Genomic DNA, 13,962 nt, shown 5'->3' on the forward strand with positions numbered 1-13,962 from the left:
CTGAACTTGGGTTTGAGGTCCAGAAATATTACTAGAATTATTAGTCAGCGGTTGAACATTTTTCGAAGTCATTCCAGAAGCCATCAACGGTTTACTCTGTAAATTAACTTTTGAAATGGAAACGGCGACACGTTGTGGAGTCTGAGGTTCTTCGTCAATGCTAGTCCCTGGCTTTCCTTGACCAGAAGATTCTTGCTGATTCGTAGAAATACTTGGAGACATCCTTGTCGTTGTTATTGTAGAAGAAACTGTCTGTTGTTTTACTGAAGAATTTGTTGAAGAATTTTCCAAAGTACTTCCTGAAGAAGTAGAAACTGATTTTGTTGCTTGCTGCTTCAAACTTTCGCTGTGTCCTCTTTGTTGGGACATTATTGGAATTGAACTAGATAATGGAGGAGAAGATTTAGAAGATTCTTCCTTAATTGGTGAACTCTGAATCTTCAAATGTGACACTGAATGCGACAAGAAGGAAGTTTCTCTCGTAAGAACTTGTTTATTTATTACTGGTTTCGGTGTTGGTGTCTCGTTTAGCAATTGAGGAAGCAGAGATGGCGGTGTAGGTAGAACTGGCCGAGCTAGTTGAGCTTCCAACGAAGGAACTATTGGTAGACTGGGCCCTTGCGACGACCCTGAAGTCGTAGCACCCACCGTATTTTGTAATAGTTGTTTTAGTAATACATTTTGGGAATCCTCCAACCTCAAAGAATTAGAATTCTTGCTAGGATCTATTTCTCTCTTCTCTTGTACTTTGGACTCTTCAGGATCCTTTATTAAAGTCGTAGATTGATTTTCAAGGTCGTTATTTTTATTATCAATGGGTAAAAGGCCAGGAGATTTATACTGACCTTGATTAGAAGTCAAAAGGTGGTTTGGAGCTTGTGATAAGGTCGTTTGAAGGATGCTAGGAGTACCAGAGATTCCGCTGGAAGTCGCTAACGGTGGTACAATAGTCCTAACACACTGCATTGAATTAGTTACGGCTGAATTGGTATTTACTTGTACTCGAGTGGGTGTAGAGCATCCTGAACTGACCTGGAGAATCGCCTGGAGACTTTGTGAGCGTTGTATCGAAGTCGATGGCAAAACGGAATTAAAAAAATTGACGGATTGAGTTGATACCGTGTTATTACGACTATGACCAGCAACTGAAGGCTTTAAAGAAGTAGTGTCGGCCAGCATAGCATTCAACATGGCATTCGAAGTGATGGAAATTGAAGTTGTAACAGTTTTAGTGGTTATTATTGTGGAAGTAATGCTGGAAATATTAGAAACTGTTGTAGACTGGATAGTTGTAGCTGAACAAGTTACCCTGAAAACTTGTTCGCCATTGCTAATCTTCGTAACCGCAGTAATAATTCCGCCCGATTCTTTTATTGCTTCCTTTAGAGTCAGTTCTGAATCTTTGATAGTATTATTAATCGAATTAGGTTGAGAGCGATTTTGATCTAATCTCGTCAAGCTCGAAACTCCACTTTGACCATTATTTGACGAATTTAAGGTTGACAGGGTGTTAGAAGCAGATAAAACGCTTCCAGATTTATCTGAAGACACCATGGTGACTACTCCAGTTTGATTCACCGTATTCTGATTGCTTTGCAAGGACGAAAGCAATGTCCTTAGCTGATGAGATACGTTGGCCACGTTGGAAGTCAATTCAGTTGGTTTTGAGAGTGGCGATAAATGAGGAACCGTTGTCGTACTTTTTTGTAATTGCGCCACGGTACTAACTACTAAAGTAGAAGCTTGACTCGTCGCTGGAGGACTCTTCTTCATTTCAAAATTTTGATTTTTCACTTGATTTTTAGCTTCAGTTGAAGAAAGTTGATCGTTTTCCAGGTTTTCTTGTTCTACATCGATCAACGAATCTTGAAGAATATTCAATGGCAAAGTATCAAGCGGAGTTGGCATCTGGTAGATAAGACTCGACTTGAGCTCGCCGCTGTTTGCCATTTCCGGTTTCGATGAGATGATATTGTGCAACATATCTAAAATATCATCAGAAGATTCTTCCATCAAAGTCTTTTCTTCACTCAAACAATGCTGAAGAAATGGTTTAGAATTTTCCACTTCGGTACACAGTTCTTCCTGACGATTCTTATCATTCGAAAGAGTATTTTTGTCATTACTAGTCTCTTCAATGTTTTTTTCAGTTTCTTTCGATTTGTTGGCTTTTTGCACGTCAGAACCTGATAAAATCTGTTCTTTGTCGTTCTCTACCAGTTCAGCATCGTTCTCCAAGATGTTAACAAGTGATAAATCATCGGTGACGGGCGACATCCTTTTGAGTGTCGTTGGAGTATCATTTTTATTTTCAGCATTTTCTGCAGGATTATGAATAGCCTCTAGCATACTCTCCAGTTCATCTGTAGTATTTAGCGGATCGGTCTTCTTTTCTTCAGCAATTAACCCCGAAGAATTGCTCTCGTTTTTTATTTTACCTTGCACCTCTTCCTCCTCCTTCTCTTTCTTCATTTCGCCTGCTTGACCTTCCATTTGTTTTTCTTTATTTTTCAAAATACTCCCTTTTTTCGATAAATCTGGGATCGACATTTTCGGAGTCAATAGTGTAACAGAAGTTGGTTGCACATTTAGTACTAATTTCGTAGGATTGTTATGAGATTCCGTTTTGTTTATCAGCAAATCCGAAGTTACTGAAGGCTTTCCTGAAGATAATATTTTCGGCATTTCCCTGGGAGAGAATACTCCGATTTTTAGATCTAATTTACTTTTCTGAGGGTTGGAGACTATAGCCGTTTGGCTAAGTTTTGCAGCAATCTTCGCGTCCGCCACGATGCTTGCCATCGTCGATGATAATGTGAAAGCTTTCTGATTGCTAAAGGAGCTCGAAGAAACTTCCTTCGAGTCAAATTGATCTATCGTTTTCGCTCCTGTCGCAATTGGCTGAATTGAGATCTGGTTTAGTTGAGAATCGGAGCTAACAGAAGCTAGAATTGTATTCGAATTTGAAGAAATTGCAGTATTTATTAAAGAAATCGGTGAGTTTGAAAATGTTACTGTATTAATACTTGTTGGATGCATAGTCGAAGATAAAATATTATTATAAGAAGTTTTATCTGAAAAAACAAAGTTCGTGGGACTCTTGTTTTGTTTCATCTTGTTTTGTTCATCTATGGAACCTTCATTAGTTGTGTTCTCTTTGGAAACATCAATTTGTATGTTGGAATCAATTTTCTCAGTGTCTTCATCGCCTGATCCTTTGGAGAGATTATCTTCGGGAGATTTTGTCGTAGGATCAATGATAACTACTTCAGATTCATTTACTAAAGACACCATAAGCTCTTGATCAAGAGATTGATCCAAATAAGAACCCGGAGAAGGATTTACTCGCAGTTCCTCTTGATCCGGAGAGTCTGGAGTATCAGTAACGGCGACTAGCTTCTTTCCAGCTTGCAAGGTCCTCACTATATCGAGTCTAAGACCCTTTTTGTTTCTCAAATGAGATGGAATTAGCTCTTCATCACTCAAAATCGGTTCTTCTGATTGTGATTCAGGATTTTCAATCTCCAGGATTTGCACTAGATCGTGACTTTGACCAGCATCATTCACTAAAGCGTGGCAAAGTGAATCGTTGCTATCAGCAGAGAGATCCACCACCATTCCGGGTTCAAACAGAACATATTCTTCTTGCATATCTCCTTCTAAACTTCCTGAAATAACATCAACTAGTTCCGAGTCACCAAACTGTTCAATGACAGTGATATCATCACTATCCCGCTGAGCTGCGGAGCTCAAAGTTACCTCGGTGTTTACTATAGTTTTATCATCATCATAATCTGTCGTGTCTGGAAGCTGTTCCAGTTTTACTCCAGGACTTTCCAAAGGTTCATTGTCTAAATTTGAAGAGATCAAGGAAGAGTTTTGAGTCGGTTTTACTTCTAAGGTCGTCGGCGAAGCCTGTGGCGGAGTATGCGAGTCATCATCGAAATCATTGTAATCGGCGCAAACTAGTGAACCGATCTTGACGGTTTTTCGATTTAAAGAAGTGTTTGTTTTCTCTTCTACGAGCTGTTCTCTTTTTATCTGAGATATTTCTGACTCTTTGCTGCCTTTGCTGCTCTCTGCTTTGCTTGACCACATCGGCGATCCACCTCTTAAACCTAACTTAAAGTATCCAAATCTTCCAAAATTAGAAAATTGCATTAACTTTGCGTAGTTATTGTGATTTTTACTATTATTATTATTAGTAGTATTTTCTAATGAGAAAATTTGTTGCTGATCACCTGGCGAACCGCCCCTCAACCCTAATTTAAAATATCCAGACTTTCCATAATTAGGAAAAGGGATTGGATTTAGAGGATTATTGGAGTTTCCTCCACCTCTAGCAGAATTTTCTACTAAAGAAGGTGATTCCTGAAGAATTTGCAGAGAAACTTGATCATTTGAAGTTGCAGTTAAATTAGTACTTTGTTGAACAAAATTATGAGGTGTATGTGGTGTTCTTGGTGTTCCAGGATTTTCTACGCTTTGTGGTCTATCTGGCATAGCCGGACTATTTCCGGTAGATTGTCTTCGTTGCATCTGCATAGGAGATCCGGCTACCATAGGACTTCTAGGCATCATCGGTGAGCTAGGTGGCTGATTTGTTGCTGAAGAATGATGATGACCACCGTGAAGCATCGGCGAAATCCTGTTCATCGGACTGGGAGGCTGAGAAATCGGATTCAGCTGCTGCTGAAGCATTGGTGACCCCATCGTCACCTGCTGTACCATGGGTGAACTAGGAGGTTGGCCATAACCTTGTTGAAGTTGTTGATGAAGCTGTGGACTTGGGGAACTGGCTGGTTGAGACACCATTGGTGAGTTGGGTGGCTTTTGTTGCTGTTGCTGCTGCATCTGCAAAAACTGCTGTCGTTGCTGTTGTTGAAGAATATGTTGTCGTTGCTGAACCATTTGAAGCGATCTTTGACCAATAGAATTCTGTGCTTCTTGAGAAATATTTTGAGAAACACCTTCATGTTGCTGTTGTTGCAGCAGTTGCTGACGTTGCTGAGTTATTTGAAGCGATCTTTGAGCAATAGAAGTCTGTCCTTCTTGAGAAATAGCTTCATGTTGCTGTTGATGAAGAATTTGCTGTCGTTGTTGAGCCAATTGTAATGATCTTTGAGCAATAGAATTTTGTCCCTCTTGAGAAATAATCTGAGAAACACTCTCATGTTGTTGCTGAATAATTTGTTGTCGTTGCTGAACCATTTGCAGTGATCTCTGAGTAATAGTGTTTTGTCCATCTTGAGAAACATCTTCATGTTGCTGCTGAATTTGTTGTTGTTGAAGAATTTGTTGCTGTTGTTGAAGGACTTGTTGTCGTTGCTGCGCTATTTGCAAATTTCTTTGAGCAACAACATTCTGTCCATCTTGAGAAATATTCTCGTGTTGTTGAAGAACCTGTTGACGTTGCTGTGTCATTTGTAATGTTCTTTGAACAACATTCTGTCCATCTTGAGAAATATTCTGTGTAATCCCTTCATGCTGCTGCTGTTGAAGAATTTGTCGCTGTTGCACTATTTGCAAATTCCTTTGAACAGCAACATTTTGTATATCCTGGGAAGTATCTTCCTGTTGCTGCTGCTGAAGAATTTGCTGTCGTTGCTGAACCATTTGCAACGTTCTTTGCCCAATAGAATTTTGTCCTTCCGGAGAAATACCTTGAGAAATTATTTCGTGTTGTTGAACAATTTGTTGTTGCTGGAGAATTTGCTGTCGTTGCTGCGTCAAATGTAAATTTCTTTGAGTAACAACAGTCTGTCCTTCTTGAGTAATATCATTCTGTTGCTGAAGAGCTTGTCGTTGCTGTTGTTGTGAAACCATTTGCAACGATCTTTGATTAATAGAATTCTGTCCTTCCTGAACAACACCTTCAGTCTGCTGAAGAATTTGCTGTCTTTGCTGAGTCATTTGCATCGATCTTTGTGCAATAATATTCTGTCCGTCCTGAGAAATACCTTCTTGTTGCTGTTGAATAATCTGTTGCCGAGCCATTTGTAAATTTCTTTGAGCAACAACATTCTGTCCTTCTTGAGAGACATCATTTGGTTGCTGTTGTTGAAGAATCTGCCTCTGTTGAGCAATCTGCAAATTTCTTTGAGCAACAATATTCTGTCCATCTTGAGAAATATCACTCTGTTGTTGCTGAAGAATTTGTTGTCGAGAAACATTTTCATGTTGCTGTTGTTGAGTAAAAACCTGTTGCCGCTGCAATGTTCCTCGCGCAATGGTGCCTTGTCCCTGATCCTGAGCAACAGTATCATGTTGTTGAATAATTTGTTGCCTCTGCAACAATTGCTGATGCTGCTGACTCAACAACTGTTGCTGCCCTGGTTGGGGACTGTAAACAATGCCCCCTCTTCTTTGTGTCCCCTCTGGTGGCCTGACAAATCTCTGAGCTAAATTATGAACTCTCACATTTTGATCGACTATTATTTGTTGTGGATTTCGTGTCTCTGGCGTAAAGGCACCAGGAGAAGTTGCTAATCTTCCACCAATAATGGCTCTGTGTTGTGGTGATGTCATCCGCGTAGTATTAGGATTGCATAAACCCGGAGAAGGCATTGGTCCAGGGCTAAATGGACTTTCGTCACCTTGAGAATGAGGAGTGCCAATTCTTGGCGATTGTTGTTGGACATTATGAGGTGACATTGTCCCTAGATTTGTTGACTGAGAGTTACCTGGACTATGCTGAAGCAGCGGTGTACCTGGACTGTGTTGAATAATTGATGGAGTTGCCGGTGAATGTTGAATCATGTTAGGACCAGGGCTTTGAGAAACTAAAGCTGCTGGAGAATGCATCGGGGAATGTTGAGAAGGTGACATCAATGGAGAACAAGGTTCGTTCGGTTGGGTCTGTCGTTGCTGTTGTTTGCTCTGATATTCCTGGATCAGCATGTTGTGTTGACGGCCTTGTTTACGCGAGGCATCCAAATGTTTTTGTAAAATAGCCAGTTCACTGGAAACCCGTTGCAGCTCGGCAGCGTCCGTCTCTGTCAGCTCATTACCGGATTTTCGAAGTTGGCGTTGCTTGCTATTGAGAGACTGGAAAGAGATGAGATAAAAAATTACATAAAGCAGTTCAATATTTTATACATAATAAAAAATAAGGAGATAAACAAGTTAAGAGATTCAAGTCACATCAAAGCTTATTATAAAGAAAATTTATTTACTATTATATAATATAGAAAAAACTTTATATTATACTTTATCTAAAGGGAATTTTTTTATAATTTAATTTATTTAATTTATAATTATAAAAAGTTTTGTATGTAGTTTAATTATATTTATTACTTAATTTTAATATAAAGACTAATTAATTTTTATTTACCTTTCTTATTTTGCGGAGTTTTTGGATTTCTCCTTCATAATAATGTAATTGTTGTTTTAATACTTGATCTTGATGATTAAGCCATTGCTCATATTGCAACTGCATCTGTCGATCTTGTTCGTTAACTATATTTTCTGGTGGAGTTGGTGGTGCTGGTATTTGAGGAATGTTGAACGTAGCTACTCTCGCTAAATTAATAAATAACGCAGTTTCACAACAGATTAAAGATGATATAGTTTATATAAAGAAAATTAAATCTCATGTGTTTATGATGTCTTCTCATTATAGATACTAAAGAGAATACCAAATAATACATCTATAATCAAATTTTTAGATAAAATAAAACAATATTTATTTTATACACATAAAATTGATCATCAAGAATAAAATACAAAATTCTCTAACAAACTCTAATAAAAATTAGGAAACTAAAATTATAATAAAAATTAATTTTAATAAATATTAATCCTATTACATTAAAACAATGTAATGTGCTTGTGCAATTCACTTTTTTATTATTAAGGTTATTTTAATTTTTTTATAATTAATAATTCAATGCAGAAATAATGGAAAAACAGGTAATAGAAGATTACTAACGTTCAGGCGGAGTCTGTGTAGCGATCGGTTGTCTCGCTCCCACCTGTGCCACTGTTAGCTTTGCCGTCCCATCAGCAGCCACACCACTCTGCTGCCAATTGGTATCAGATGCGGAAGATGCTTGTCTTGCTACGCAAGGCGGCCTGACCACCGGCACTATACTCTGAGGTGGTGACGTAGTGCCCAAAACATCAGCTTTTAGTCTTTCGAAATCACTATCGCTCAAAAGACCACTCCCGGTGGTATTTTCAGTTTGTTGTTGTTGTTGTTGCTGCTGTTTTTCTTGTTCTCGTTTTTCCTGCTCCAGCAACTCCTCTAGCAACAACGGCTGCTCCTGTGAACACGACTGCTGACAGTCAAAGTCGATTTCGGATATAAGGGATGCTACTTTGGAACTCAGAAATTAAGATTGCGATAGATCCAATAAAATAGAATATCAAATTGTATAGTAAAATAAGATTATATACGTGTATATATATAAAAAGTTAAGTGCAATGTGTGTAAGAAAGAATGTAGATAAAATGTAAGTTTATGTTATGTAATTTTATGTTGTTATAAATTGGGGTTTACATATGATAATATTTCTAACAGTAAAATTTTTATTTACTTTCTATTATATATAAATATAAAAAAAACAAAGAAATGTATGATCTAATTAGTAATACATACAAATAAATGTAGCTCGCACATGCATGAAGAACGATTTTAATACATTAAATAACGTAAAAATCATAAAAAAAGCGAAATTCTGAATCATATTACTTCAAAATAAAAAATAAGTATAATTAAGCAAAATTTTTGGTAAAACGCATTCTTATAATCAATGTTAATAAAATTAATATCATGCAATATGCATGCAAACATATTTAAAAGTGCATTAAAATTTATACTAAAATAAATATAGGTAAGGGGATAAAAAAGTGCAAGTGTTAATGTTTTGTTTTCGTTTTTACAACAGAATAATGAAACTTCAACTTATAACATAAAAAAATTTTTTTTTTTTTATTTAATTAGTATTATATAACCAAATATTTAATGTTTAAATAAATCTCCTTTGATATCAGACATAATACACTGCTGTCTAATAAAATTGTAACATTATGTATATGTATGTATACATATATATAGTGCTGCAATTTTAATAGCTAGCAGTATAGATATTATATTTTATAACATAAATTAATTAAATAAAAATAAAAAAAATTTTCTTCCCTATATGTTAATTAATTAATTAATTGTTCTATTTAAAACATTATTTTGTTCTATAATATAAGTAAACTATCTAATCAAATATTATACATTTATTTCGTCTACGTCTACATTATAGAAAATGTTTGTTTTAGCAGAAAATATATTCTCGTTTATAAAGAATAAAAATTAAGGGTGTTTTTATCTCCATATGAGTCCTTTCACTAAATCTGACTTATTTATTCTGTTTTAATGTTAGAAATGACCCGAATCTTGCTCACCTGCAAAAGCAAGGGTCTTCGGTGAGGGTGTGGCACCACAGGGCCCATCGGGGGGCCCGCCACCGGCACCTGATGTCCCGTTATATGGACCGGGGGCCGTGTCATACCTCGCCCACTACCACCACCACCTGGGCACAGCCCCATCTAGACACATGCACCAACACCAAATGCATATTGCAAACTTGCACACCCAGGCCAAAAAAACCAGCCAATATTCTTATCATAACCCTTTCAGTACCATTTGAATATATTCAAGATCTATACTAAAATTTCTTTCGTGACAACCCATTAGATTGCAAAGAAAATATTAAAATAAAGTTTCTATTAATGTACACATACATATATACATACATACATACATACATACATACATACATACATACATACATACATACATACATATATACGTATAAAATAAAAGTATTCCCGTTTGAAAAATGTTCGATTTAAAAATAGCTATTCCTAGTATTATATATTTCTTAAATTAATATAAATTTCAATTGAAAACATTTCTCTTTCCACATTTATAACAATTGTTATGAAAGAATATAACGTTATAAATATAAAAACGATATATTATTTATAGGCTTACTACTATTTATACATTACGATTTGTTTGCTCGAAAAATAGGAGAATAATTCGCCATCTTTTAACTGAGAAAAAATATGTTTTGTAACGAAAAAACGTTGTAATTATATATATTTGTAACTTAAAATACATTCTTCTTGGCACTGAAAGTGTTAGATATTATTTAGCTACGTCTACAATCACAACAAATTCTAACGTTTTGATTTCGCTTTCTGGTCAAATCATTATCAGTGTAAATATATTAGTTGTCTTAAATTCCAAGTTCAATAGTATATGAATACTTTTCAGCGCGCGCGTAATTTGCAAAATATGCAATATATTGCAAAATTATAATTTTAAAATTGCTGCCTAACAAATAGTGCAACATTACTTCGTGTATATTTTGAAAAACTGCATCCGCGCAAAATATTTTTGAAATAAATTTAGCAAACCTGTAAAATATTGACTGACACAAATATTATACATGCAATCATGAAGCATTTTATATATATGTATTAATACACCTTGCAAACCGTGTTATATAATTAAATAAATGTCATCAGCAAAGTTTTATTATAACATTAAATTTTATCAACGTTAACATCGTCATCAAAGTTATCAATATTTTATTTCATTTATTTACAAATTTTTGTGTTTTCAATTTCGTAAATTATTATTATTCTTTCTATTTGTATATGTATATGCATGTTGTGTGTTTGTGTTGTATGTGTGTGTGTGTGTGTGTGTGTGTGTGGGTGTGTGTGTGCGAGCGTATGCACGTACACGCGCGCCAGCGCGTAAACATGCGTATATGTATACGTTCTAAATATATGTGAGAGAAGTAAATTATCCCTTTACTTCCCTCTCTCTCTTTTTCTCTCTTTTTAAAAGATATTGTAAAAAGTTTTTTATAAATTACAAATTTTTAATTATCTTTAATTTATTAAAAGTATAATATAATAAAAATAAAAATAAAAATAACAAAAATAAAAATAATAATAATAATAATAATAATAATAATAATAATAATAACAATAATAATGATAATAATAATACTTTAGTAAATTTAATTAAATTAAAATTAAAAATTCATAATTTAATTTTCTTAATTTTCTAAATTTAAACTTTATTTCGATTTACTTTAATTTAATTTTCGTAATTTTTTATATAATATTAAATATTAAAGCATAATTTTTTTAAAAAAAGTATAATTGCAATGTAAAGATTTGCATTTACCTGTATTGGTCCAGGATACGGAGGCGGCGGTCCAGGATACGGGGGTGGCGGTGGCGGCGGTGGCGGAGCAAGAGGCATTCGAGTGCCGACCATGTGATTTACGGCGACTAGTCTATTTGGCACCCCTCCTACTCGCATGCCCAATCGTTGTTGCTGCGAAACTACGATAAAAGAAATAGATTTATTATATAAGTATTATAAGTATTATAAAATTAAGATTAGTCTTTTTATATAAAAAATAATACTATATACGCGTGCACACACGCACATACACACATATAATATTTATGTAAAAAATTTTAATTATAGATATATTTTTAAAGTAACTCGTATAGGATCATTATAAATAAAGTAATTTGACAAGTTTCTGTAAAATATGAAGTTTTTTGTATACATAAAATAATGCGTGTTTTAAAACAAGTAATTAGATAACATATTTCAGTGTTATACACATAATGTTTTCCATTTACCTTGTATATGCGCTTGCGAGATTCTCTGCTGATGTCCAGGAAAGTTTGACGGATAACTCACGGTCACTGTATTCGTGGAAGTCACCACTCCTACGGCTCCGTCCGGCGACAGCAATTTCGTTCCCGGTGGCATTGGCCGACCCATCGCTGCCGCTTGTTGCACGTGCTGATGCATCTGCTGCTGCACCACTTGCGCCTGTATTGCCTGCGATGTCGCTTGCGACGACGTCATTGTCGGCACATTGGAATTTTCTGTCAAGGTCAAACTTGTGCTCGTCGGACAGGAATCGGCAGAAATTTCAGAGGATGGAGTAGTTATTTCCGGTTTCTGATCATCATCCTTAGTTTCCTTTTTTTGCTTCTCGTCCTTGGAATCAACTTCAACTTGTTCGAGATCTAGATCAAGGATGTTAGTCTTCTCCCCGCCCGCAATCGTGTCTAACTCAGGATCAGCATATTCCAGGATATTGAAATCTGCTCCCATTTCGGCTAAAAATAAATATTTTTTTAATTTCAGATTTTTTTATATTATTAATTCATATAATATTTTTAAACTTTATAATTTGATTTGTATAACAATTTTTTTTTATATTGCTGTAGTAATATAACATTTTGATTCTATTTTACTATAAGAATTTTTATTTGCTTTATAACATATGTCTTACCGAGAAGTTCATCATCATCGTCTGCTAAATCTCCCAATATTGCACTGACACCCTCGACCTCGACCATTGGCCCAGCTCCTTCCTGCTCTAGTTTCTCCAATTCGGCTGTGACGTTGTCGGGAATCTCAGACGCTTCCGAAGTAGTCACTCCCGCGGTGTCGCTTATCGTTGTAGGAAGAGGTGTTTGGACCGGAACCGCATTCAACATGCGAATACTTTGATTCAAATTGTCCTGCGTCGTCCGTGCAATGCGCTGGTTCATATTCTGCGCTTGATTTACATCTAAACAATTTTTTTGGTTTTGTTAAAATCTATAACTTGTAAAAACTTAAAATATTAGAAATTTGAGCACTTTTTCAGATTGTATAAAATATTAAAACTCAAAATCGCTAAAATGCTAAATTTAATAGAAAAGAGAGGTAAATAGAAAATTGTGATTCAAAACCACTAAACTTTCATCGAAAATGATGTTTTCACAATTATTAAATTTATAGGACATAAAAAACTATAAGAAATATTCTATGTTTGTGAAATAAGAAATGCTGATATAAAAAATACTGTATGTTTAAAAAGACTTTAAATCTGGAATTTAAAAATTTTGAATTTTTTGTCTTTAAAATCATGGAAAGAGAAAACATACCGTCTCTCTCTTTCTCTCTCTTTTCTTTTAATCAATCTATAATAAAATAAAATTAATATTGAATTAAAGTAAAATAAAATAAAAGTAAATTAAATCTTATAAAATTGCTTCATTTCTTTTAACATGTCAAAAAATATATTTTTTTCTCTCAAGACTCTTTTAATTTACCTGTGAATTGCCTCTGTTGCTGTAAAATATCGTAGGGTTCGGGTATGGTATTTCTTACTGTTGGCATTCGTGTTTGTAGATTTTGATTTCCTTGGAAATGCTGTTGAGGTATATTGGTGGTAGTTACTTGAGGCCTATTTTGCAACAACATTTTGGTACGATGATCCATTGAACCCTGAATATTCCCTGCTACAGGATGTCGTGGGTTTATTCCTGTATTCATATATAACACATGGAAATTTCATGTAAAAATCAAGGACTTTATATAAAACATCAATAATAAAATAGATTAACATTTTTTTATAATCTTTAAATTGTATATAAAAATATAAATATTACACAAAAATAATATATAAATATTGCATCAAAAGAAATTTGTCATACATATACGTATATAAAATATTATAAATTATTTTTTATGTACTAAAAAAGAGTTACTAAATAAGATATTGCGAACCAATATTACCAATGGAATTTCTAATTAAAAGGTTGGGTTGAATAGGCAATCTGGGTCTGATAATGCCTGGTGGAAGCGGGTGTCTGAATGTGCCCTCGCCGGTGTTGCTCGGCATTTGAGAATGTTGCTGAAGTGGCACATGGTTCGCTTCGAAATGTTGTTGGTTGTTCTCTGAATTATTTTGTCCATCTGAATTACAAAAGTAATTAAAATGTAAAAATTTAATTTTAGTATGTTCAACTTCAAATTTCAGAAACATGCTATATGTATGTATGTGTATATTTTCTCTTTCTTTACTCTTAATGTGACTTGTATATTATTAAATTTTTTATACTATTAATATATAAAAATAATAATAC

The 13,962-nt window shown here is 34.8% G+C and overlaps 1 protein-coding gene across 1 annotated transcript in view; it reads right to left on the reverse strand.

Annotated features, from left to right (window-relative positions):
* Positions 1–13,962, reverse strand: part of LOC115233103 — a gene marked incomplete at its 3' end in the record, with an annotated part of 35,061 nt that continues 21,099 nt past the window's right edge. The window contains exons 18-26 of the mRNA XM_029803347.1: positions 13,613–13,792; positions 13,147–13,359; positions 12,339–12,620; positions 11,674–12,162; positions 11,204–11,364; positions 9,400–9,543; positions 7,931–8,279; positions 7,334–7,521; positions 1–7,047 (exon numbers count right to left, since the gene is read on the reverse strand). Of these exons, the coding sequence (XP_029659207.1) occupies positions 1–7,047; positions 7,334–7,521; positions 7,931–8,279; positions 9,400–9,543; positions 11,204–11,364; positions 11,674–12,162; positions 12,339–12,620; positions 13,147–13,359; positions 13,613–13,792 (9,053 nt within the window). The remainder of the gene's footprint in view (positions 7,048–7,333; positions 7,522–7,930; positions 8,280–9,399; positions 9,544–11,203; positions 11,365–11,673; positions 12,163–12,338; positions 12,621–13,146; positions 13,360–13,612; positions 13,793–13,962) is intronic.

The sequence above is a fragment of the Formica exsecta genome, unplaced genomic scaffold, assembly GCF_003651465.1.
Source record: "Formica exsecta isolate Colony F162 unplaced genomic scaffold, ASM365146v1 scaffold160, whole genome shotgun sequence".
Classification (NCBI taxonomy): Eukaryota; Metazoa; Arthropoda; class Insecta; order Hymenoptera; family Formicidae; genus Formica; species Formica exsecta.